Here is a 26,367-nt window from a genome sequence, read left to right on the forward strand (position 1 = left end):
CCCGATTTTCTTCAAAGGGGTGTTTCACCCTTAAAAGAGTATTAGGACACGTGTAAAAAATACGTGTCCCTTATTTTAATCTGTACAACATATTAAAGGCACGTCGAAATCGGAGGGAGACACTTCCGTAGCGCAGAGAGCGGACGGGTGCGCGTACCGTGCGTATAGAGAGGTTTTTAATTATTTTTGGAAAATGGGTATATTGTATCGTAACTTTATCATATACCATTGAATTTGTAATAAAATAAGCTTTATTTTTCTTATAAAAAAAAATAAAAATTAAAAAAAAAATAGGTAAATGGTGGGAGAAAGTATTAAAAAGAATTTAAAAAAAAATTTTTTTTTCCGCTGTTATAAATTACTCTTTGAGCCATTCAACTTTTATTTAAAACATTTTTTTCTATCTCTTATATTTTCGACGGCATACGCTTCGAAAGAAAAAAATCGATTTTCTTCAAAGGGGTGTTTCATCCCCTTAAAGTGCGTATGGGCGTGTATAAAAAAATACGTGTCCCTTATTTTTATCTGTACTGCAACATATTAAAAACTCGTTTTAATCTGAGGCGGACACTTCCCTGTGTTTCCTTGTTAGACACCAAATGTAAAAATATTTGAAAAGTTGTATCTCTAGATGCATGCAATATTGATGTATTGTTGTAGTACGTATCAATGTTTCATAAATCGTATGTATCTTAAAAATCATATCTGTGTATTTACAACTGTGCAATCACTAGTTCATTCATTAAGAAAATGCTAAAGTTATTTAGTTTTACAAAAAACAAAAATAATTACTTTAAGTACAGTTATTTTTTAAACGGAAAATCATGTAGCCAAAATTTTAAATTGTTAATTTGTTGTTGTACTGTTTTCAAGCTAGTTCCACCAGTTGTTTGGTATTGATCCACGCTAAAGTTGAAATTCCAAATACACGATACGTTGTCTTCAAATCTTTCACTGAAACAAGCATTTATTGTTAGTCTTTTTCATCAAATAATATACTTTTATCTTTATTAAATTCAGATTTATTATTCATTTTTATCTTAATTATACCTTATTGTTTTTAATTGTGATACAGTTAAGTCTGATAAGGATATTCCTTTTGATTCAGCTAAAGCAACAGCTTTTCCAACCAAATGATGACTTTCTCGAAAAGGTACCTGTTAATATCATATTATTAGTATCAATAAGTAATTTATTGCTTTTATTAAATGATGCTTTTATACACGGTGTATCAAAAGATATTTAACGAAGCCGTTAAATATCTTAAAAAATAAGTATTTCTGAAAAAAGTTTCATACAAAAGTTATAAAGTTTTAAAGGACTCATTACAAACAATACATTAGCAATAGTAGAATAATCTTTAATACTATTGTTAAGGTTGTAACGACCTGACTTCCGTGTACAGACGGTGATCGGCTGGAGGACAAGGACGCGGGTAGGTTAGATTGCCAAGAGAACTAGACGCGATTTAAACAGATGTGAAATAAAACGGTTTATTTAGAAAGTAAGAAAATATATTTACAAACGTGGTGAAACCAGTAACGTCCAAAAAGAAAAAACGGATTTTGTTTATAAATGTGATGCTCAGACGGACGAGATAAAAATGACGCGCAGACAGACGGAACAGATAGCAGAAATTACCCGGTAACGCTCAGATGAACGGAACGGAGAAAAGAAAACGCGTGGACGGACAAGATGGAAATATCGCGATTATGTATACGAGCAGGTAATTCCAAGGCGGGTTTCTTCAAACTTGGAATCCTTGTTTACAAGTGAGCAGGCAATTGTTCGCTTGGCTCGCCGAGCTTTGTGACTACTGCGACGTGCGTGCGGACGCGGCGGGATCGTATTCACGCGGTACTTCGGACTTCAATTTAAAAGTTAAGAATATCTATTCTGCCCTGTAATGGCAGGATGGATGCAATATCTGTGGACTTACAAAAACTGCAGATGCCTGCTCTTAAGAAAACTGGATTTGAAGTCCAGCAGGAGGGTAAGCTTATTTTGATCTGACCTTGGCGACGCTATCCAAAGTCAAACTGATAAGTAAATAGATCTTTTAAAACCCTACAACTTTTGTCTAAAACATTTTATTGTAAAATGCAAGGAAACGGAAATATTTAAAAGTTTCCAATCTTTTTATACACCTTGTATAATGTGGGATGGTTTGCTAATTACGAGCGTGAGCGTGTGGTGTGTGAACAGGCATGAATGTCTTTGGTAGCAGCAAGAAAAATCGGAGCAACGCGTCTAGAAATTGTTGTAGCAATGATATAGTGTGTGTGATTTTTGGCGTGTTGCACTTTCTTATGTTGTCTTGTGCGATTTCCTTTTAAAATATTGTGAGTGTGAATTTAGTGAGACTTAAGTTCTGATTTCGATACGCATATTCCAAATTTGCACTAAATAATTTAATTTCCTACAATAATATAATTTTATTAAAATACCCCATAAAAAATAGCTTGATATAACACTTTTAAAAATTTAAAAGTTGAATAGCTAATATTTACTGTTATAAAAAAACGTGATTAATTAACTGCAAATCACAATTTTTCGTGACTATAATAAAAAAATGCTTATGTTAATTTAAAATTGAAGTGTTATTGTACGTTGAGAACATATATTATCAAAATCCAAGTCACCCTTTTTTTAATACAATTTTTTATTCTTAACTCACCATATTTATTTTCAAAATACCGAAAATAGAAAAGAAAACTGTGACCAAAAATAAAATTACATAATTTTCTAGATCACATTAATATGACAAATATTAAAAATTAAGTAGCATGTCACTTACAAATTAGCAAAAACAATAATTTTTCACATAAGAATTAGAATTTTTCTCGGTTTTTTTTTTCAAACTATAGCAATAATTAACAAATATTGTTTAAAAAACGTAATACGCAAAAGTACACAAAGTATAATTATTTGTAATATAAAAATATGTTAATTGTAAATTACAAGATTAAACACTTTTAAAAATTAAAAATGGATAATCTCTATTAAACAAACAAAATTTAAAATTGTAGTCTGCATTAAACTATAATTATCAGCATTATTTTTCTTTAATAATATAAATAATGTTAATTAAAAGTTAAAAAAAAGTATAGAAAGGAAAAGAGTACTTACGCCTTTGGTTACAAGATAATATGCCATATCGGTTGCAAGCATATTAGGTGTCAAAGCATCTTTACAAATTTCTCTATTTATTTGCAAAGTAACTAATGCTTTTTCGGCTATATAAAACATTTGATATAACATATCATATGTATAAAATAGCATCTCTTTATCTTCTTGAAGATCCTTATTGTACGTTGATGGAATTCCTTTCAGTGTTATCATGAAGCCAATACACTAAAGTTATAATAATGGTATAAGCAAAGAAAAATATTTTTTAAGTGTATCATTACAATTTTTCTTTAATATTCTAAGATTTTAAAAAAGTAAATCTATATTGTTATTTTTTTATAAAGTATAAAAATGATAATGTCACTAATACTTTTAACAATTTTAGAAGTATAAATGAATAGTAAAATAAAGGAAAATCCTTGTAAGTATAATCAGTGCAAAATTACCTTTTCAAGAAAAAGGTAACAAAAAGAGGCCTATGTGTGTGCTCGTATCTAAAAATCTTTATTTTTTCAATTAAAATGATATGTAATAATATTTTCTAGAAAATCTCTTATTCAAACCTAAGTGATATTTATTTAAAATAAATATCTTGAAATCTAATAAAAATGATATGCGTTTCTTCAAAAAACTGTATGAAATCTTTAAAGATCGCCTATTATAAAGAGAATATACTTTTCCTACGAAACCCAAGTACTATCTCTGTATTGTCATTAAAAAATCTTTCTATTTAAAAAATTCAAATAATAGCATCATTAATTCTTATTAAAAAGTTTTATTCCAACCCAAGTGGTATTTCATTAAATAAATAATATTTTACAATTGTGTAATTTAATTCAACCTAAATGCATTTTTTAAAAGAACCTTTTAAGTAATCAAAATGTACTATCTTTATATTTCCATTGAAAAATTTTTCAGTTTTAACCCAAGTGATTGTATTTAATTTTAATAAGTTTTAATGGAATATATAACATTTAAATTAAAAGAACTAAAGCGGAAACAGTACAAAATAAGTAAATTTTATTGAAATAAAAAATTTTTAATGCACAAAGATATGGCGCTGCTAGATAGGAAAAGCAGAAGAGACATAAGAAAGAATGCAATAAATGTAACACTTGTAAAGTATGCGTTATAAAAGCAATTTGCGAAATAAATTTTAGTTTCTTTAACATTTAAATAACATCGTAAGTTAAGCTTAAGATACCAATATTTGAATTTTATTAAAAAAATAAAGATTATTAAAAATTATTTATTTCAATAAAATTTTCTCATTTCTGTTAAAATATATGTTGCGTCCGGGCGTGGATCGGACGTTTTTGGGAAGGATTTGATTATGTGTTTTATTTATTAATTTATTTTGATTTTAAATAGTTAGTAATAGGTTGCTGTCACCAGTCTGCTGTTTAATCCCAGACAATTTCAATGTGTTATTTATTTTGTATTTTTGGATTATTATAATTATTATATTTTATTGGTTAATTTGGAAGCATGACTAGGAGCGGTGGCGTGGGATAAAGTTTAAATGATTTTTAAGAGCATAGTTAAGTAGTAAAATACTTTATGAATTTATTTATATGAAGAATTATAAAAACGCCATAAATAAACTGTCTGATTGTTAAAATAAATATATTAACATGAACAAAGATAACAATTAAATTTATAATATTATAATTATTATGGTTTTACAAGTCCTAGCTCGCGGTTTTCAATATTTTAAAATTTACTTTCACATTTGAAACGATACGCGGCAATCTTTGCGCCGCTATACGAGGTGTGTTCAAAAAGTATCGCGAATTTTGTGTTTTTTCAAAAATTATTTATTTATTCATGAATATCTATTTTGTCCCCTTCAAAGTAATCCCCATGAGATATTATACACTTGTGCCAACGGTTTTTCCAATCTTCGAAGCACTTCAAAAAATCATTTTTTTTTATCTTGTTCAGCTCCTCCTTCGATGCCGTCTTTATCTCGTCAAGCGTAGCGTAACGTCGTCCTTTCATGGGCCTCTTCAGTTTAGGGAACAAGAAAAAGTCACAGGGGGCCAGATCTGGGGAATACGGTGGCTGCGGCATCATTAGTGTGTTGTTTTTGGCCAAAAAGTCGCGCACAAGCAACGATGTGTGAGCAGGGGCGTTATCGTGGTGCAAAAGCCAATTTTTGTTCTTCCACAAATCCGGGCGTTTCTGGCGGATTGCTTCGCGCAAATTGCGTATAACTTGCAGGTAATATTCCTTATTGACCGTTCTACCCTGTGGCAAGAACTCATGATGCACCATGCCCCTGCAATCGAAGAAAACTGTCAGCAAAACTTTCACATTCGACCGAACTTGGCGCGCTTTTTTCGGTCTTGGTTCGTGCGGCAGCTTCCATTGAGATGATTGAGCTTTGGTTTCCACGTCATAACCATAAACCCACGATTCGTCACCAGTTATGACCCTCTGGAGCAAATTTGGGTCGTCGCGGACAGAGTCCAACATCTCATTAGCCATGTTCATGCGATGCTGTTTTTGGTCGCAATTGAGCAATTTTGGTACGAATTTCGCGGCGACCCGTCTCATGCCCAAATCATTGATAAAAATCGAATGGCACGAGCCAATCGATATGTTTAGGTCCTCAGCAACTTCTCTAACGGTGATTCGACGATTGGCCAATACCATTTTCTCCACTTCATTAATTTTTTCGTCTGTTGTTGAAGTGCTCGGGCGTCCGGCACGCTCTTCGTCGTTCACATCTTCTCGGCCTTCTGAGAACATTTTGTACCACCGATAAACGTTGCTTCGGTCCAAGGTAGCTTCTCCGTATGCCACAGTCAACATTCGGAATGCATCCGCGCACTTAATTTCGTTTTTCACACAAAATTTGATACAGGTTCTTTGATCCATTTTTTTGAATAGGTAAAAATCGAAGACGATCCAAAACACGTGCAAGCAAAGCAGCTGTCAACAATTAAGTGAACATTCAAAATGGCCGAGCTTGTCGGCATAAGTGAGAGACATGAGTACCAACATAACGCCACAAAAAGATCGAAATTCGAATATACGTAACCCGCGAAAATTCAAAATTCGCGATACTTTTTGAACACACCTCGTAGGTTTCCTCGTGTAAATAGATCAGTACAAAATTACCTTTTTAACAAAAGGTAAAAAAAAGGTGCCAATTTATGTGTGTGCGCGCGCACCTTATCTATAATTTTTTTTAAAAACTCAAGTGGTACTATTTTTTAATTCAACCTAAATGTATTTTTTCCAAAAAATGTATGAAATCTTTAAATTGCGCCAATTATAAAGAGAATATATTGCTGTTTGAAATAACTACTACTTTTAACGAATAAAATGCAAGTGATAGTATATTTATTTTTTAAGTAAAACCCAAGTAGCGGTATCTTTAATTCTTTTTTAAATAAAATTCAAGTGATACTGTGTCTGTGAAATTTTATTGAAACATTTTTCTGTTCTAACCTAAATGGATGTACTTAATTTAAAAAAGTTTCAATGAAATAAGTAACATTTAATCTCAAAGAATTAAACAGAAATGAGAATGTTTTATTGTAATAAAAAATTTTTAAACTACAAAAATTGGCGCTGCTGTTTTACAACATTTTATTCAGATTATAGTTAGACATTTAGCAGCGCCAATTTTTTGTAGTTTAAAAATTTTTTATTTTAATAAAACATTCTCATTTCTGTTTAATTCTTTGAGATTAAATGTTACATATTGTATTGAAACTTTTTTAAATTAAGTACATCCACTTAGGTTAGAACAGAAAAATGTTTCAATAAAAATACACAGACACAGTATCACTTGAATTTTATTTAAAAAAGAATTAAAGATACCGCTACTTGGGTTTTATTTAAAAAATAAATATACTATCACTTGCATTTTATTCGTTAAAAGTAATACAACAGTTATTTCAAACAGCAATATATTCTCTTTATAATTGGCGCAATTTAAAGATTTCATACATTTTTTGGAAAAAATACATTTAGGTTGAATTAAAAAATAGTACCACTTGAGTTTTTAAAAAAAATTATAGATAAGGTGCGCGCGCACACACATAAATAGGCACCTTTTTTTTACATTTTTTTGAAAAGGTAATTTTGTACTGATATCACGCGTTTTTGTAGTGTTAAGCAATATATTTATTTTTTGTGATGCCATGATTTCAACTTACATGTAAGATTATAATGTGTGTGTACACACACACACACACACACGCGCGCGCAATACATACATACATACATACATACATACATACATATATATATATATATACACACACATACATACATATATATATATATATATATATATATATATACACACACATCATACATACATATATATACGAAGTGTGTTCAAAAAGTATCGCGAATTTTGAATTTTCGCGGGTTACGTATATTCGAATTTCGATCTTTTTGTGGCGTTATGTTGGTACTCATGTCACTCACTTATGCCGACAAGCTCGGCCATTTTGAATGTTCACTTAATTGTTGACAGCTGCTTTGCTTGCACGTGTTTTGGATCGTCTTCGATTTTTACCTATTCAAAAAAATGGATCAAAGAACCTGTATCAAATTTTGTGTGAAAAACGAAATTAAGTGCGCGGATGCATTCCGAATGTTGACTGTGGCATACGGAGAAGCTACCTTGGACCGAAGCAACGTTTATCGGTGGTACAAAATGTTCTCAGAAGGCCGAGAAGATGTGAACGACGAAGAGCGTGCCGGACGCCCGAGCACTTCAACAACAGACGAAAAAATTAATGAAGTGGAGAAAATGGTATTGGCCAATCGTCGAATCACCGTTAGAGAAGTTGCTGAGGACCTAAACATATCGATTGGCTCGTGCCATTCGATTTTTATCAATGATTTGGGCATGAGACGGGTCGCCGCGAAATTCGTACCAAAATTGCTCAATTGCGACCAAAAACAGCATCGCATGAACATTGCTAATGAGATGTTGGACTCTGTCCGCGACGACCCAAATTTGCTCCAGAGGGTCATAACTGGTGACGAATCGTGGGTTTATGGTTATGACGTGGAAACCAAAGCTCAATCATCTCAATGGAAGCTGCCGCACGAACCAAGACCGAAAAAAGCGCGCCAAGTTCGGTCGAATGTGAAAGTTTTGCTGACAGTTTTCTTCGATTGCAGGGGCGTGGTGCATCATGAGTTCTTGCCACAGGGTAGAACGGTCAATAAGGAATATTACCTGCAAGTTATGCGCAATTTGCGCGAAGCAATCCGCCAGAAACGCCCGGATTTGTGGAAGAACAAAAATTGGCTTTTGCACCACGATAACGCCCCTGCTCACACATCGTTGCTTGTGCGCGACTTTTTGGCCAAAAACAACACACTAATGATGCCGCAGCCACCGTATTCCCCAGATCTGGCCCCCTGTGACTTTTTCTTGTTCCCTAAACTGAAGAGGCCCATGAAAGGACGACGTTACGCTACGCTTGACGAGATAAAGACGGCATCGAAGGAGGAGCTGAACAAGATAAAAAAAAATGATTTTTTGAAGTGCTTCGAAGATTGGAAAAACCGTTGGCACAAGTGTATAATATCTCATGGGGATTACTTTGAAGGGGACAAAATAGATATTCATGAATAAATAAATAATTTTTGAAAAAACACAAAATTCGCGATACTTTTTGAACACACCTCGTATATTCACACCAAGCAAATCAAAAACTGCTTACGTGAATATAATTAACCTCAACTCCCATCACCAATAAATAATATGTCTCTTGTATAGACAAGATTATATATTATGCACTTTTTTCAGCGAATTCGTTTATCTCGTACAAAAACGTGTTGAATAAGTGTATTATTAATAAATATATGCAGTTAAAAATATATATTTTGCATTAACTAGAGTCAACTTTATATTATACTCCTACGAATGCTACGTATAAAATTTTTCAAGTGTCACAAGATATGATTGACAAAGTTCATATGAATATGATAATGAAACATAGCTAATTAGATTGCATGAGCCTTATTAAATTTATTTTTATCTTTCTATCTTTCTCCAATGCATATTTTTTCCACCAAAAATGTGGTATGCTTTTTCTCAGATCTACCTCTAAGTCATACTTTTTTAACTCTAGCATAATGTAAATGTATATTTTGAATGAATTGACGTTTGAAACAAGTGTCAAATGATTGAATAAAGATATAAAAATATGTGTAATTTTACAAGTTGAGTCTCAGAGGTCTCAACGCTGCGTATTCTCTCTAGTTTTAGAAATTTGTAACTAGATTAATTAATAAGTATGGTAAGTACATTTTGAATCCTGTTTATTAAAGTTAATAAAGTTAAGTGTAGCTCTTACAATATATATATTGAGTTCACTAAACTAGTTAAAATAATACATGGTATTAAATATGCTCGCTGTGTTACAAAATAAATGTTAATTGTAAATAAATAATATGTGTTAATCTCGCTGTTACCTGATATTTAATAATATTTCTGAGCGTCTTGTAAAAGATATTTTTTCTTATAAAAGATAATTCATTTTGTAACACAGCGAGCATATTTAATATCATGTATTATTTTAACTAGTTTTTAGTAACTCTATATACATTGTAAAAGTTACACTTACTTTATTAACTTTTTTAATAAACAGGATTCAAAATGTACTTACCTTACTTATTAATTAATCCAATTACAAATTTCTGAAACCAGAAAGTACACGCAGCGTTGAGGCCTCTAAGACTCAACTTGTAAAATTACACGTACACCAAGCATTGGAATCATTTTTATATCTTTATTCAATTATTTGATACTAGTTTCAAACGTCAATTCATTAAAAATACACATTTACATTAAGGCTAGAATTAAAAAAGCATGACTTAGAGGCAGACCCGAGAAAGCAAACTACATTTTTGCTGAGAAAGGTAAATATGCATTGGAGAAAGATAGCAAGATAAAAATAGATTTAATAAGGTGCATCCGATCTAATTAACCTCGTTTCATTACCATATTCATGTGCACTTTGTAAATCATATCTTCTTATGACACTCGAAAAATTTTATACGTAGCACTCGTAGAAGTATAATATTATTATACTATTGACTATACTATTGAATATAATAATATTGACTCTAGTTAATGCAAAATATATATTTTTAACTGCACATATTCATTAATAATAGGCTTATTCAACGCATTTTTGCACCACGAGAAAGATTTCGGCAGAAAAATGTGTCGTTTGCCCCGCAAATCGAGATATTATTGACGATTCAGGTTACAGGTTAGGAAACCTGTCATACGCGTAATCAGGATCGCGGTCACGTGATGCACATCACATGGTGCATCACGTGACCGCATAGATGCTGATAGTGTAGTAGCGAGCGCCACACTGTGTCGAAAATGTGAAAGGGAGAATTCCTGAGGGCGACGACCAAGGAGACGTATCTTACAGAAAAATGTAGAGATTAGAATTTGCATCGCGATATCTCCGCTTGTACGGCACGGAGAGCAAAAATAAAAACACTTTTATGCAATTTTTCCCAAGCTATCGAATGAGACAACTTTGAACTTGATCGGTTCAGCCGTTGCTGAGATCTAATAATCTCGTTATGCTTGAACTCGCTGACTCGCGTAAAAGAGGCTTCGGTCTTTCTCGCTTTTTTTTTTTTTTGAATTGCCACGAGACGCGACCGCGCCTCTTGATAGAACAACGGGTCGCGTGGGAATTCTGTTCGGTATATAGTTGTTTGTCGGTTTTGTTGCTCTTTTCCGAAATTCGGCGATCTCCTTCCTTATGTCTCGTTTGGGAGAACGGAAGGGAACTGTAAGATCCGGAAACTCAAGGACCGGAAATTTCGCCGGGGAAGATGGGACGTCAGGGAGGTCCGCCCAGTATGTAGATGAATCAAAAATTTTAATTTCGTTCAATTCTTTTCGTAGAGCGCATAGAAATTGTCTACGTCCTCCGGCTTTACCACGATGGGTCTTCCTACCCATGTTGCTCTGTAAAGGATTGCCATTTTTGTTAATTAATAAAATTTTCGATTAAGAAAGAAATAAAAATAAATTCTTACCGGTTTTCCAAATATTAAGTTAATTAGAGAGAGAGGAGCGTGAGCGTAGGAATGTGGCGTGTGGAACAGCGGAGTGAACTTGAAAGTTACAATTTTCAAATTATTAAATGTTTAAATCTTGAATTTTAAGATTGAATTTAATTCTGATTTAAAATTAAACATTTTTAGTTTAAATTTTAAATCTTGTGTACTCGAGTGTCGAAGAATAAATCAGAATGCCAGTGGGATTTTTAAAGAAGGGAGAGAGGTTAGGAAGAGAGAAGAGATGGCGAAGAAGCCGCAAACACAAGCATGACACCAGGTCGCGCGCAACTCGAGGAAATGAGGGCTAGGGCCTCGTAATTAATTGAGCTGCACGGTTAATGAGGGAAACAGAGTTTATTGTATTGTGCTACAAGAGTCAAGACGCACGCGTATGAACAGATACAGACAGATACTATACTACTACGGTATATATCGCAAGTTAAGCGACGCTCAAAAGAGCCGGTCTGACAACAGACTGATGCGCTTAGCAACTAGCGCTCGTTCGACTCCTCGACTCCTCCGCCTATGCGGTAGGTAGAAGGGGAAGTCACCAGCCGCTACATACTCCCCCCCCGAGTGTCAGCGACTGGAGAGAAGATGAGTGATTTACATTTAAAGTAAACGCTGGTACATAAAATAATGTAAGATGTACATAATAATATAAAATGAATATGAACGCTGGACTTAAAGTAATACTTAAAGTTACGGAGTACAATGAAACTTAAGATTATTGCTGGCGCTAAAGGATTACGAACCGCTTAAATTAAAACGTACGCGCTTTTTACCCGGATACGTCCTGATTGGTTTACGCTGAGGTTTTACGGAAGGGGGATTCTCGTTTGTTTGAACCGAAGTAGAGGGTATATCCGCTGAAGGCGGTTGATTAATATCTGATAGAAAATGCGCAGGTTTTAAACGTTCTACCGAAACGCTAAGAGATTTGCCATTGACTTCAATAGTGTAAACTTTTTCGGAATTTCTCTGTAGGACCTTGAAGGGACCTGAATATGGTCGCTCCAGAGGTTTCCGTACTGCATCGTTGCGGAGAAAAACGTGTGAACAAGAGTTCAATTCTTTAAAGAAAAATGCGCGCTGTTTGTAGTGGTGAGCCACAGGGACAGGCTTAACTTGGTGCATGTATTGACGAAAGTCATCTATGAAGATCTGGGGATCTGGTGTGAAGTCATCTTGGAGGAAAAATTCTCCGGGTACTCGTAAAGTGGTACCATAAATGTACTCGGCCGGAGAGGCCTGGGTGTCAAGACGTACATGGGTTCGCAAACCGAGTAGAACGGTTGGGAGCATGTTAACCCAATCTGATGTCCCGTGACACATTAAAGCTGCTTTTAACGAGCGGTGCCAGCGCTCGATCATGCCGTTAGAGGCAGGGTGGTAAGCCGTAGTACGAATACGTCTATACCCTATCAAAGATAACAGAGCTGTGAAAAGCTCGAATTGCGCTCCCTGGTCCGTGGTCAGGATTTTTGGCGCGCCAAATCGAGTGATCCAATGATCATGGAATGCTTTAGCTATTGTTTGTGCCGTGATGTCGGTAATCGGGATAGCTTCCGGCCAACGCGAAAATCTGTCTATAATAGTAAGGCAATATCTGTAATTACCGTTTAATGGCAACGGACCGATAATGTCCATATGGACATGATCGAAACGCCCGTCAGGAGCGACAAAGTGAGAAGGCGTTTGTTTTACGTGCCGAGATATTTTAGATTGCTGGCAATCGATGCAATTAGCTGCCCATGCCGCGACGTCGCGATGTAGATTAGGCCAGATATAGCGTTGTCTGATTACACGATCGGTGACTTTTGCGCTCGGATGCGCGGGGTTATGAAACAGGTCGAAAACCTGCTTCCTAAGAGATACCGGAATATAAGGACGAATAGATTCTCCTGATAGTTCGCAGTAGAGCTCAGTGTTAGCGGAACCCCAAATAAATTTTTTAAGTTTAAGAGAAGATGAGTCAGATGTAAGCAGGTGCTTGAGTTCGTCATCCTCTTTTTGTCGCGCGGCGAGATCGATTAATTCGAATTCGACGGGTAGACGGAGTGCCTCTATGCGCGAAAGGCTGTCGGCAACAACATTGCTAGAACCTGGAAGGTGTTCTAAATCGGTGGTGAATTGTGCGATAAATGATAGTTGCCGTAATTGCCTCGGGGAGGCTTTGTCTGAGCGTTGATGAAACGCGTAAACTAACGGCTTATGGTCGGTTAAAATTTTAAAGTTACGACCTTCTAAAAAGTATTTAAAATATTTAATCGCTTCGTAAATCGCGGTAAGTTCGCGGTCGTAAGCGCTGTAGTTTTTTTGGGAAGCCGTGAATTTTCTTGAAAAGAAAGACAAAGGTCTCCACGTGTTTTCAAATTTTTGTTCGAGTACGGCTCCCATCGCGAAATCTGAAGCGTCGGTAACCAACCGAGTTTTCGCGGTTGCGAAAGGATGCGCTAATAACGCCGCGTTGGCCAGATCAGTTTTTGCTGTAACGAACGCGGTTTCGGCATCGAGTGTCCATGTTATCTCGCGCTTGTCGTTTTTACGCGAATCTTTAAGGTAAACATGGAGAGGAGATTGCACGCTGGCTGCGTGGGGAAGACTACGCCGATAAAAATTTAAGGCGCCTAAAAATCGTCGTAATTCAGCGACTGTACGTGGCTTGGGTATATTTTGAATAGCCGCCACTTTCTCAGGGACTGGTTTAATACCATCGCGATTGATTGAGTATCCTAAAAAGATTATCTCTTTCGCGCCTAAGATGCATTTAGAAGGGTTTAGGAATAACCCGAAATCTTTAAGTCTTTGGAAGACTAAACGAAGATGCAACTTGTGTTCCTCGACAGAGGAGGATGCAACAAGGATATCGTCGATATAAACGAAAACGAAATCCAAATCTCTGAGAGCACGATGGATGTAACGTTGAAAAGACTGCGCAGCATTGCGCAAACCGAATGTCATATGAACATATTCAAATAAACCGAAGGGTGTAATAACGGCCGTCTTGGGGACGTCCGCTTCAGCTACTGGAATCTGGTGGTACGCTTTACACAGATCCAGACTAGAAAAGATTGATTTGCCGGTTAGGTTGGCGGAAAAATCGTGAATATGCGGAATGGGATATTTATCCGGAATAGTCACTGAATTAAGACGACGATAGTCGCCGCACACGCGCCAATCACCGTTCTTTTTACGAACGAGATGGATGGGGCTAGCCCACGGACTGTTGGATGGCCTACAAATGCCTAATTCCGTAAGTCGTTTGAATTCGGCTTGAGCCGCCTTCAATTTGTCCGGGGGTAAACGTCGAGGACGTTCCGCGACGGGCGGGCCCGTAGTTAAAATGTGATGCTCGACATCACGCACTTTAGAGGGAATCATTTGATTGGTCCCTGTTATTTCCGGGAATTCGGAAAGAATATTCGCGAAAGTAGACTCGCGGTTGACCGTTGAAATGTTAACTTCCGGCACGACCCGTAATTTGCCCACGGAAGAGAGCTTAGTATTGCTATCGATCAATCGGCGTTTGTGTAAATCGACTACTAACTGATATGCTTTAAGCAAGTCGGCGCCGATTATTGCATGCGGCACTGAAGCGATGCGGAAATTCCACGTTATGGGTCGCCGGAGACCTAAATTAAGAGTAATGCAACGTTTGCCAAACGTGTCGATTATTGAATTGTTAGCCGCATATAACTTAACGTCCGACAGCATTTTTCTGTCGTTAAGTGACGCTGGGACGACGGATATCTCCGCGCCAGTATCGACAAGAAATTGCCGGCCGGTAACGCGATCGAACACGTGAAGACGGCTTTGCGTTGTTTCGTCTCCCCGGACCGTCTGAACAAGGGGAGAGGAATTTAGTTTTCCGATTTTTTAGGGGCTTGCCACGAGCAAGGTTTGCGACAGGAGGTCGCTTTTTCTCCGTATTTGCGGTGAATGAAACAAATATCTGACTGTTTGTCAGGTTTCTTGGGATTTGCGGATGCCTCAGGGGAACGGCCTCGCGACACAGAACGTCGCCGTTTAAGTTTTGTTACTTCCCTGTTTAAAGAGGCGAGTTGTTTGGTTAATACGGATAATTTTTCTTCGATGCTGGACGGGGCATCGGTGTCACGCTGTTTGTTTTTATTTACCGTCGCGACAAACGGCACTACGGATGTAGATGGATTATTAATATCTGCTAGCCTATCCGCAATTTCGGCTAGCTTTTGTAAATCCGGTTCGTTAGCCGCGACTAAAATGGCTTTGTGTGTCTCAGGCAATTGTTCGATAAATAATGATTTAAGAACCGCGGTACTACATTGCCCATTATTGAGATTTTTCATATAGTTGAGCAAATGCGATGGTTTTTGCCGGCCTAACACTTGCCCTTTCAACAATTGACGCAAGCGAGCTTCGGGAGAGATCGCGTAAACTGATAAAATGCGTTCCTTTAATCGTTGATATAAGTTTTCGAGCGGTGGGTCTGCCGTAACTAAGTCGGTGACGTGTGAGACTACTTCATGGTCGACACCGGTTAGCAGAAAATCGGCCTTAGTACGGTCTACGGTAATATTCGCCACGCGCAATGATGCTTCGACTTGGATAAACCAAGTTTCTGGTGCGTTTTTCCAGAAAGGTGGAATTTTTGGAACGCGATACGCTTCTACGCGCGATTGTTCCTCAGCCATAGTAATGACAATGGCGGTAAACACGTTAAAAACGCATGAAATGAAAATGTGCGCGATGACAAAAGAAAATGGCGGTCGCGATGTTGAGAGCGCACGAAATATGAATGTGTAGGTTGACGAGGAAAAATGGCGGTCGCAACGTTGAGAACGCACGAAATATGAATGTGTAGGCTGACAAAGAAAAATAGCGGTCGCAAGATTTAACAAGCGCGATGACGCAATATGTCAGCGCGATGACGCAATATGTCAGCACGTTGACACGTGCACAAACGTGCAAAGTTTTCTAGGGCTTCCCTCGCCTGGGAGATAATTTTAAATACCGGCTACGTTGACGCAATTTCGTTAACGATAACCGAGTATAAATAAATGAAACGTTAACGTTACGAGGGGTGCGGCGATCTTGGCGGCTACGAAGAGCTGCGATGATCCGTTGGACACGATGAGGCGAGCCGATGAATCTGGAACAACCTCGCCTGGGACGATATCCCGGGGGACGGGCTGCCTCAGCAACGATGTGGCGGGAACCGTGTAGTCAAATGGCACGGCGATTCCTACTGCCTCGTCCAATCACGCACCGAGTTCGAGATGACCGTGTAATAACAGCAATGATGCAATAACGGTCTCGAGGTCACTGTCACTACGCAATGAATATGCGCTAATTCTCCTGTCGTGTCGAGGAATCGTTCTGTAACAGGCAAAAAAAATGCCGTCGCGTGTCCCCCCGTGAACGGAAGACACGCACGACTCTCGTCGAGGAAATTCTCGAAACCGCGCACTAAGCTCGACGTTCGCGAATCACGTCGGGGTCACCAATTGAGGGCTAGGGCCTCGTAATTAATTGAGCTGCACGGTTAATGAGGGAAACAGAGTTTATTGTATTGTGCTACAAGAGTCAAGACGCACGCGTATGAACAGATACAGACAGATACTATACTACTACGGTATATATCGCAAGTTAAGCGACGCTCAAAAAAGCCGGTCTGACAACAGACTGATGCGCTTAGCAACTAGCGCTCGTTCGACTCCTCGACTCCTCCGCCTATGCGGTAGGTAGAAGGGGAAGTCACCAGCCGCTACAGAAACACACCTCTCAGGGTAAAAAGGAAAAATGAAAGGTAGTGGTGCAAGCAAATTACGCAGCGACCAATCTGAGGAAGGGAGCGCGAAGAAGGAGAGAAGGAGTGTAGGTTAGGCCGAGGCCGCACTCAAGCATAAGCTCAGTGTGGTTCAACTGCCTACAAAGGAGAGGTAATGAAGAAGGGGACATCCCGATGCTATTCCTCGGCTGCCTCGTTTTTGCAAGAATAATCGTCCCGTCGTTAGGATTCCTCTGCCAGTCTTACCGTTGGCTGGCCGCCTGTCAAGCGCACACTCCGACTGTCCAGAGCAATTTGTTCAAAAAATGCTCCGCGCGCGCTCCTTTTATATGCTTCGGACGCGCGAAGGTGGTTATGGGTTCGAAAATGGCGCTGCGGCGCGCCCTCGCGGCTATCGCCGGCTCTCACACTTGGTGGTGCCCGCGCGGGGGCGAGGGGGGAACTGCGTTCCGCTGGCGGCCGTAATCCGCCGCGCGATCACGCGCCGTCGAATGTTTGGGAACGCTGTACGGCCGCACGCGCTTGCGGGCGCATTCTTTAAATTTTAATATTCGCGCATTCTTTAAATTAAAATCGACACATCCTTGCCGAATGAATCCGATATATTAGTTAATTATGCGCTTATTAATATCAAAAGAAATTTTCCAAAATCATAAATAAATTCATAGGTTAACGCGACTGTTTTAGAAATGTTTTGATTTAGAAATATTATCGAATGGCGTAAGAAAAGAAAGAAAGAAAAAAAAAATTTGAACGCCAGACGTAACATATAAATTATTTAAGATAAATTATATTACAAAATTTTAATATATTTTTAAGTTTCAATTAAGTACCACTTGGGTTGGGAGATTTTCAATGATGATAGAAAGATAGGAGCAATTAGGTTTGGTATAAAAGTTATTCAATATTTTTCATTGCTTTTTCTATCTAGCAGCGCCATGTTTTTATGCATTAAAAATTTTTTATTTTAATAAAATTTTCTCATTTTATACTGTTTCCTCTTTAATTCTTTTAAATTAAATGTTATATATTCTATTGAAACTTAATAAAATTAAATACAATCACTTGAATTAAAACTGATGAAAGATTTTTTAATGGAAATACACTTTTATTAGATTACACAATTTCAAGATATTTATTTTAAGTAAAGACCATTTAAATTGAAATAAGGTTTTATAGAATACAAATATTACAAATATTATTTTTTTCAAAACAATAAAACAAGGGTTAAGGCTCTTATAATTAAAATAAATTAAAGAATAGTGTGCTCAAGAGCCACGCAGGATGTCAGGTGCAAATAAATAACGAAAGACTTCAATGCCAAGCAAACGTTTCGACCTTTAATAACGGTCTTCTTCAGTGATAATACAAGTCTATAACAAAACAATCGCACTAATTAAAAAATGAATTCGTCGGAATAAACAAATAAAAATCGAAAAATTAAAATTAAAAACAAAGTTACCAAAAAGATAGAGATTACAACTTATTATAGCGTCTTAGCATAATGATATTGTGAATAACCTCACAGAGCGTGTGCCGAGACAAGAGTTTTGTGAAACAACATCGATTGGTTGCTAACAAATAAATAAATAAATAAATAAGAAAATGATGTTAAAATGATGACTATAAAGCTTGTGGCATACAACAATGAAAATAAATAGTTATAAAAGAAGAAGTATAAGCGGAATATAAGTAAAAAGATTCTAATAAATAAATAAGAAAGCTGTACAAGTCATTAGATATAAAATTGTAAAAAATCATTCTAAAAGTAATGTAATTCAAAAAAGGAAAAGAGGAGATAAGTCAAAGCGAAAATCAAATACAGATTACCTCTAAGTATCAAAACTCGTGTCACAGCCTTGAGATGGGATGTTACATCTCGGTGAGAATAGATACAAATAATATAGACCAAAACGAGATAGCCTCGGTGGCCAGAACGAAAGGAATAGAAGGAGAAGGGGAGATGAACCTAAGAAGGGGGAATACGCTCGAGGATAGGAAGATACGCATCCGAGAGAAGTTCGGTATCGCTTTGTTTATTGAGTCCGTGCATTTGATTTTTGATGTGTAGCATCTCGGATATAGATCTTTTGACATAAGATGGCTCCTTGTCTAAAATTTTTACGTTCTTCCAATCAAATTCGTGATTTTCTCCGATGCGATGTAACGAAATAACTGAAGGAGAACTGGCCTTCCTAATGTCTGCTTTATGTTCGCTAACTCTTGTTTTTAATTGACGTTTCGTCTGTCCCACGTAAGAAGAATCACAGTCCTTACAATTAATTTTGTAGACCACGTCATTACAAGAAAGATGCTCTGTATGATCTTTATCTGTCGTTATAAATTTATTAAGTTTAGAAGGGATTGTGAACGCAACACTGCAGTCAAACTTACATGAAAAAGACGAAAATTTCTCTGATACCGACTCAATGTAAGGGATCGTAAAAAATCTTCTAAAACGTTTATCCTCACGTTTATCCCTTTTTATAAAGATGACACCTACGTTGAGGATAAACGTGTTAGAAGATTTTTTACGATCCCTTACATTGAGTCGGTATCAGAGAAATTTTCGTCTTTCTCATGTAAGTTTGACTGCAGTGTTGCGTTCACAATCCCTTCTAAACTTAATAAATTTATAACGACAGGTAAAGATCATACAGAGCGTCTTTCTTGTAATGACGTGGTCTACAAAATTAATTGTAAGGACTGTGATTCTTCTTACGTGGGACAGACGAAACGTCAATTAAAAACAAGAGTTAGCGAACATAAAGCAGACATTAGGAAGGCCAGTTCTCTTTCAGTTATTTCGTTACATCGCATCGGAGAAAATCACGAATTTGATTGGGAGAACGTAAAAATTTTAGACAAGGAGCCATCTTATGTCAAAAGATCTATATCTGAGATGCTACACATCAAAAATCAAATGCACGGACTCAATAAACAAAGCGATACCGAACTTCTCTCGGATGCGTATCTTCCTATCCTCGAGCGTATTCCCCCTTCTTAAGTTCATCTCCCCTTCTCCTTCTATTCCTTTCGTTCTGGCCACCGAGGCTATCTCGTTTTGGTCTATATTATTTGTATCTATTCTCACCGAGATGTAACATCCCATCTCAAGGCTGTGACACGAGTTTTGGTACTTAGAGGTAATCTGTATTTGATTTTCGCTTTGACTTATCTCCTCTTTTCCTTTTTTGAATTACATTACTTTTAAAATGATTTTTTACAATTTTATATCTAATGACTTGTACAGCTTTCTTATTTATTTATTAGAATCTTTTTACTTATATTCCGCTTATACTTCTTCTTTTATAACTATTTATTTTCATTGTTGTATGCCACAAGCTTTATAATCATCATTTTAACATCATTTTCTTATTTATTTATTTATTTATTTGTTAGCAACCAATCGATGTTGTTTCACAAAACTCTTGTCTCGGCACACGCTCTGTGAGGTTATTCACAATATCATTATGCTAAGACGCTATAATAAGATGTAATCTCTATCTTTTTGGTAACTTTGTTTTTAATTTTAATTTTTCGATTTTTATTTGTTTATTCCGACGAATTCATTTTTTAATTAGATTGTTTTGTTATAGACTTGTATTATCACTGAAGAAGACCGTTATTAAAGGTCGAAACGTTTGCTTGACATTGAAGTCTTTCGTTATTTATTTGCACCTGACATCCTACGTGGCTCTTGAGCTCACTATTCTTTAATTTATTATTTTTTTGTAAAGAAACGCATATCATTTTTATTAGATTACACAATTTCAAGGTATTTATTTTAAGTAAATACCACTTAAGGCATATAATAAACTGGGAGGACGGACTAAAATCTTCATACTGGAGCGGCACGACTGGACTGACCCAGGCCAAAAAGTTCATAACATACTCGCCCCAAAAAATACGGGACTTTCTTTCCCCGGATAAAACAGATTTAATCACCCTGGTAAGTCTCTTTTCTGGCCACTGACAACTCAAATATCACCTAAACACAATTTGCATGGTTGAGGATGATGGCTGCCGTTTCAGAATGGATACGGCCGAGACGGCTGAGCATATCATGTGTGACTGTCCGGTCGTCGGCCATCTTAGACAAGAACTCATGGAGGAGGTACTCATCACCCCTGACCAGATTAGGAAACTAGATCCCCGGTGGGTCGTAAGGTTCTTCAACAGACTCGACTCTGGCGCAACTCTAAGCTAGAGCATTGTTACAATAGATCTCTCTAGGTCGCGGTGATGCACTGGCGGCTGTTTGCTACGGCCCTTTTTCCACTATTATTATTATTATTATTATTATTAAACACCACTTAGGTTTAAATAAGAAATTTTGTAGAAAATATTATTACATATCATTTTAATTGAAAAAAATAAAGATTTTTAGGCGCGCGCACACATATAGGCGCCTTTTTTTTACCTTTTTTGAATAGGTAATTTTATATTGATATCACGCGTTTTGTAGTGTTTTAATTTGATTATATTCCACAAAGGTTTTTATCTTATTTATACTTCACATTTCACAGTGCTTTTCACGTTTGACATATATAAGTCAAAATTTTAATTAAAGGTTTTAGTAATAAGAGGAAGGCAGCCAATTCAACATTTTTTGATTAGAAACTTAGTAATTTACAAAAATTTCTTTACTGGTAAACAAAAAAATGTTAGAATCACGACAATGTTTAGAATGACTCATATCTGTGAAAATGATATGCATTCTCACTCAAAAAGGTAAATATTCAAACCAGGAAGATCAGTGAAGGAAGAATTTATCAGCGCAAACCAGCCACTAAAAATAATTTTTAAGTCATCTATTTACATATGGAGCATTATTTTATGAGTTATTTAGGTGTAAAGTCTGTTACGATAAAATTCATGGGAAGTAGAAATTCATTACAGGGTAAAACATAATCCCAGTAATAATATAAAATTAATAAATAAGTAAAATTATTATAATATCCATCAATGAGTAAATTGTTTGATTAACATTCATGCTGTGATTAGTTGTTTTTAATTCAAACATGTTTAGATAACTTGTTCCACGTAATGAGTTTGTACTTCCCACAAAGTGTGATTTTTATTTCACGCTGTACAACTTAGTTAAATTTTTATAAGATTTTGACATTTGTAGGATTTTTTTTACAAACTTTGCAAAGCTCTACAACACGAAATAAAAATTGCACCTAAATGCGGTTTACAGCATTTGAAAGGGTGGATTATTAGCTTTAATTTGCGTTTTTGTTGAGCTTTGTACGATTTTTATTTACTGTTTTAACATTGAAGTAAAAGAGGCCATTTTTGCTTTAATGTTGCCTAACTCAGTAAAAAAAAAAAAATCGTACAAAGCTCAACAAAAACGCAAATTAAAGCTAACGATCCACTCTTTCGAATGCTGTAAACCGCATTTGCGTGCAATTTTTATTTCGCGTCGTAGAGCTTTGCAAAGTTTGTAAAAAATTTTGAGATTTAACGCATTCCCATTTATATCCGCGTAATCCTTCGTAAACTATCTAAATCATTTAATGACTTGTCAATCTCAAAACTAGAAATTTCAAGCTTTAAAATGTTTTTTTTTTAATTTTTTTACGATCGTTTTTGACAAAGTTACACTCTCTTGAATTACGCCTATTTTTCGGAGTCAGAATAGATCCCTCAATTTTTCTGTTAAGTGTATTTTGGTTAAAAAAATTTTTTTTTTACATCTACAAATTATAAAAAGATAAATGAGAAAAGTTATGGACAGTTCATTAAAAGTTTTGTGTTGCAAAAAGATTTATGAAATTCAGCTTTTCTTCGGCCGATTACATGACCTTCTCTCCTTAAGAAACCAGTATCCTAGCAGAACAACAAGTCAAAATGACATCAAAGTAAATTGTAATTGATTAAAAAGTGACTTTTAATGATCATTTTGCAGTCACTTTGACATTAATTTGACGTCGTGATGACTCCCTGTTCTGCTTGGTATGCATTTAAAACACGTTTTTATATATTGAAACAATAAAAAATGGTGCGCAAGTGCCTGTTATGATGTAGTTATATAATTTAAAATAAAAGATATAAAAGTTTTAAATATGTATTGACAAACCTTTCCTAATATAGTACCAGTTTTCCCGCGTATTAATTCCATGCAATCTGGATTACGCTTCTGAGGCATCAAACTGCTACCAGTAGAATATTTATCAGCAAATTTAATAAAATTGAATTCCTGAGTGTTGTACATAATCAAATCCTCGCAGAAACGGCTTAAGTGCACCGTCGACAAAGATGACCAAAATAAGAATTCAGCTGCAAAAAAGGAAATAAAACTTATAATTTATACAATACTTTAGTACATTATACAAAATATAGTGTACATGTAACAATGTACTCTCCAAATACATCGTTTTCGGTGTCTTATCGCTTTCCAGGAAACAAGAAATTACTACAATTGTAAGCGCGCGCGCACGCGCATCATAAACCAACATCTACGTGCCTGTATGTATCGCCGACGCGCGTAGATTCGAGCAAGATAACCGAAGCGTTCCGATGAGGGACAAAATAAACCAAATGTGTTAATTGCCGAGTATAAAAACCCATGCAACAATTGGCACGAGTGATTCATCCTTCACCAAAATATAGTTCCGACTAGATCTCCGTTGTATTTCGTATTTTCCGATTCCGAAGCAAATGGGAAAATTGATAAAGGTTCTGTGCCGTCTTTGAAATTCTTGGACGCTAATTTGACTCTGTGAATACTGTGAATACTTTATGCTGATATGTGTATATAATTAATAGATCAAATCAATGTACATACGTTATCAAAAAAATAAAATATGTATAATTAAACCACAACATTTATATAAATAAATATAAAATTATAGTTTTTTTTACTAATTTTGCAAATGCAGAATAGCATCTGGAATAACTTTTCAGTTATTTGTTTAAATAAGAATGCAATGAGAAAATATATATCAATATAACACAATAATTAAATTAAATATAAAAAAGTTTTTATTAAAAAAACAATTAAAAAATATTGTTTGTTCATTGGGATGTAGATCAAGGTTTCTTCATATTTAAACTTATTTCGTCTATTGATATAAATATTTATGTTTCTCAACAATATTATGATGCACACAGCACCACGGGACCGCATGCCTTTTTCTAGACGTCTTAGAGTCAACTTTTGAAGGATGTCTGCAGACGTCTATGCAAAGTCGATTTGCAGTCAACTCTGAAAGCTTGACTTGGATGAGTCGATTTACAGTCGACATAAGAACGGTTGTGCTGTTAGGGAATGTAGAGATTTAGCGGAAAATTTAGTAACGTCGCCCGACTTTAGTTTGCTAAATGCGGATGAATAATTATGGATGAGTTAAATTAATATATTATTATACGCGAATATTCTGCTCTTTATTGCCATTACTTTATTAAAAAATTATGATATTGCAATGTTTCCGGAATATTATTGGCATATGCCATGAGATGTTGCAAACATTGCAACATTGCTGCAATGTTGCTGCAATTTTCTGTGCTGTAAAGGATTAGACTATGCCCTGCTTGCACCAGACGAAACAGAGACGTTCTGTTTTGGTCACAAAATTGCAGAAAATATGATACGTCGTTTGCACATCGTTAAAACGTAACCAAATAATTTGAATATTTCAATTAATTAGCTGTTCGTTGAATTTTTTTTATATTATAATTTATATTTTAAAAATAAGTAATATTTTACTTTTTAAAAAATAATGTTTTTCATTTAATGTTATTAAATTTAACGCGTAATTGTGAAGACGTTATGTAGAATAATGAATTACAGTAGTATTATTGCGGTATCCGGCTATCCGGTAAAAATCACTATCCGATGCATCCCTTATAATTATTTTCTTAACCATGCAGTCATAGTCACAAATTTCACTTCTTTTTCTGCGTATAGTAGTACACAAAATTGTCACTAGATGGTTGCTATGGCGTTCTATTTCTCGTAAGAAAGGAAACACATAAATGGTATAAAAGGCGGAGATTTTTCACCAATGTTCTATTACAGTAGAATAATTTTTCTGATAAATTCTCTTGAAAATAAAATCAAGTGGAAGATGTTTTGATTTACTATATGAATAAGGCCTGTCGCACATGAAATGCATAACAGAGCATCAGCGTAGCATAAGACCTTATCTTGGTAATTTCAGTATCCTATAAAAGAAACCAACTTACAAATAAAATAATAATGTCTTTGCTCTTTTGTGAAAAAAAGTAAAAGTTAAGAAAAAGAATTAATTAACTTTATTATTAATTAAGATATTAACTTAGTTTATCCCTTAAACTGTATATATAAACTAATGTACGCTCTTCTATGTAATCTATTAATTTAATTTTTTCTTTACTATTTGATCAATAATAATTTTATTAAAAAATTACAGAAAATTCTTTGTATTTGTCTTATTGCCATTTATAATTTTTACAGGAGCACAAAAATCGGTTTTAATTTTTAAAAATTTTTATCATAAAAAATTTTTTTAAAGAAAATGTTTACAAAAAGTTTTGTCAATACACATTTATTATTCACTTGGCAATAAATATTTTAAGGTATATTTAGAAGTTTTTAAAAAAAATATACATTTTTACATCATTTAATATTTACTGCTCGGTACATTATTTTGTAAAATAGTTTATTTATTAATATTAATTAGACTATTATACACCACAGTAAAAGTTTTCAAGTTAATTAAAATATTGAATTTTTAACAAATTTTTCTTTAGACTTTACTTTTCTTTTTCAATTCTATTAAAAAATATGATTATATATATTCCATTAATTAGGTATTTTACAATGTTCACTGATTATATGTATGTATATAATATTGCGGCTCGGTCACCGATCGTCACAACATACGACAAAACAAGCAAGCGCGTGCATAGCCGCGGTCCCGCCGTGTGTATAAGGCTGCGGTCCATTTAGTACTTCTGAACGCTCTGAATGCTACGCTCTAAACGCTACGCTATGATCGGTCCACTAGTGTTACCAATATTACAATCACTACACAAGTGGACCAGTTTGTAGCAGTTGTAGCACTTGAATCAATTAGCCGCGGTTTATCCAAATTTAATAATGGAATCAGTTCCAATTTTAGTAAATGTTTATAATACATTCAACGATATAATATCTTATATATATGATGATGAGGAAGAAGAAATAGAATTTTGCTTAATGAGTTATGAATCAAAGAAAACGAAGAACGCCTAAAATTGAAGGTTATGTAGAATGTATTATCCCATCTCTCACTGCTATGGAATTCAAGAGTCATTTCAGGTAAAGTCATAATTTTAATTTATTTTTTCTCGCGTAGCAGAAACAAAGAAAGTTAATGATAATAATTCCTTTTTATTGTCAATTGATATATCATGTT

The 26,367-nt window shown here is 35.4% G+C and overlaps 1 protein-coding gene across 3 annotated transcripts in view; it reads right to left on the reverse strand.

The window, feature by feature from the left end:
• Positions 1-668: 668 nt before the first annotated feature.
• Positions 669-26,367, reverse strand: part of LOC105201255 (argininosuccinate lyase) — a 154,500-nt gene continuing 128,801 nt past the window's right edge. For 2 of the 3 annotated variants that reach the window (XM_039446419.1, XM_039446410.1), the window contains 4 exons: positions 23,067-23,266; positions 3,130-3,354; positions 1,051-1,157; positions 669-954 (listed from right to left, as the gene is read on the reverse strand). In XM_039446419.1, coding sequence (XP_039302353.1) covers positions 804-954; positions 1,051-1,157; positions 3,130-3,354; positions 23,067-23,266 — 683 coding nt within the window. In that variant the 3' untranslated portion in view covers positions 669-803. The remainder of the gene's footprint in view (positions 955-1,050; positions 1,158-3,129; positions 3,355-23,066; positions 23,267-26,367) is intronic. The other variant, XM_039446423.1, reaches the window with a different exon arrangement.

This window comes from Solenopsis invicta, chromosome 1 (assembly GCF_016802725.1).
Source record: "Solenopsis invicta isolate M01_SB chromosome 1, UNIL_Sinv_3.0, whole genome shotgun sequence".
Taxonomy (NCBI): domain Eukaryota; kingdom Metazoa; phylum Arthropoda; class Insecta; order Hymenoptera; family Formicidae; genus Solenopsis; species Solenopsis invicta.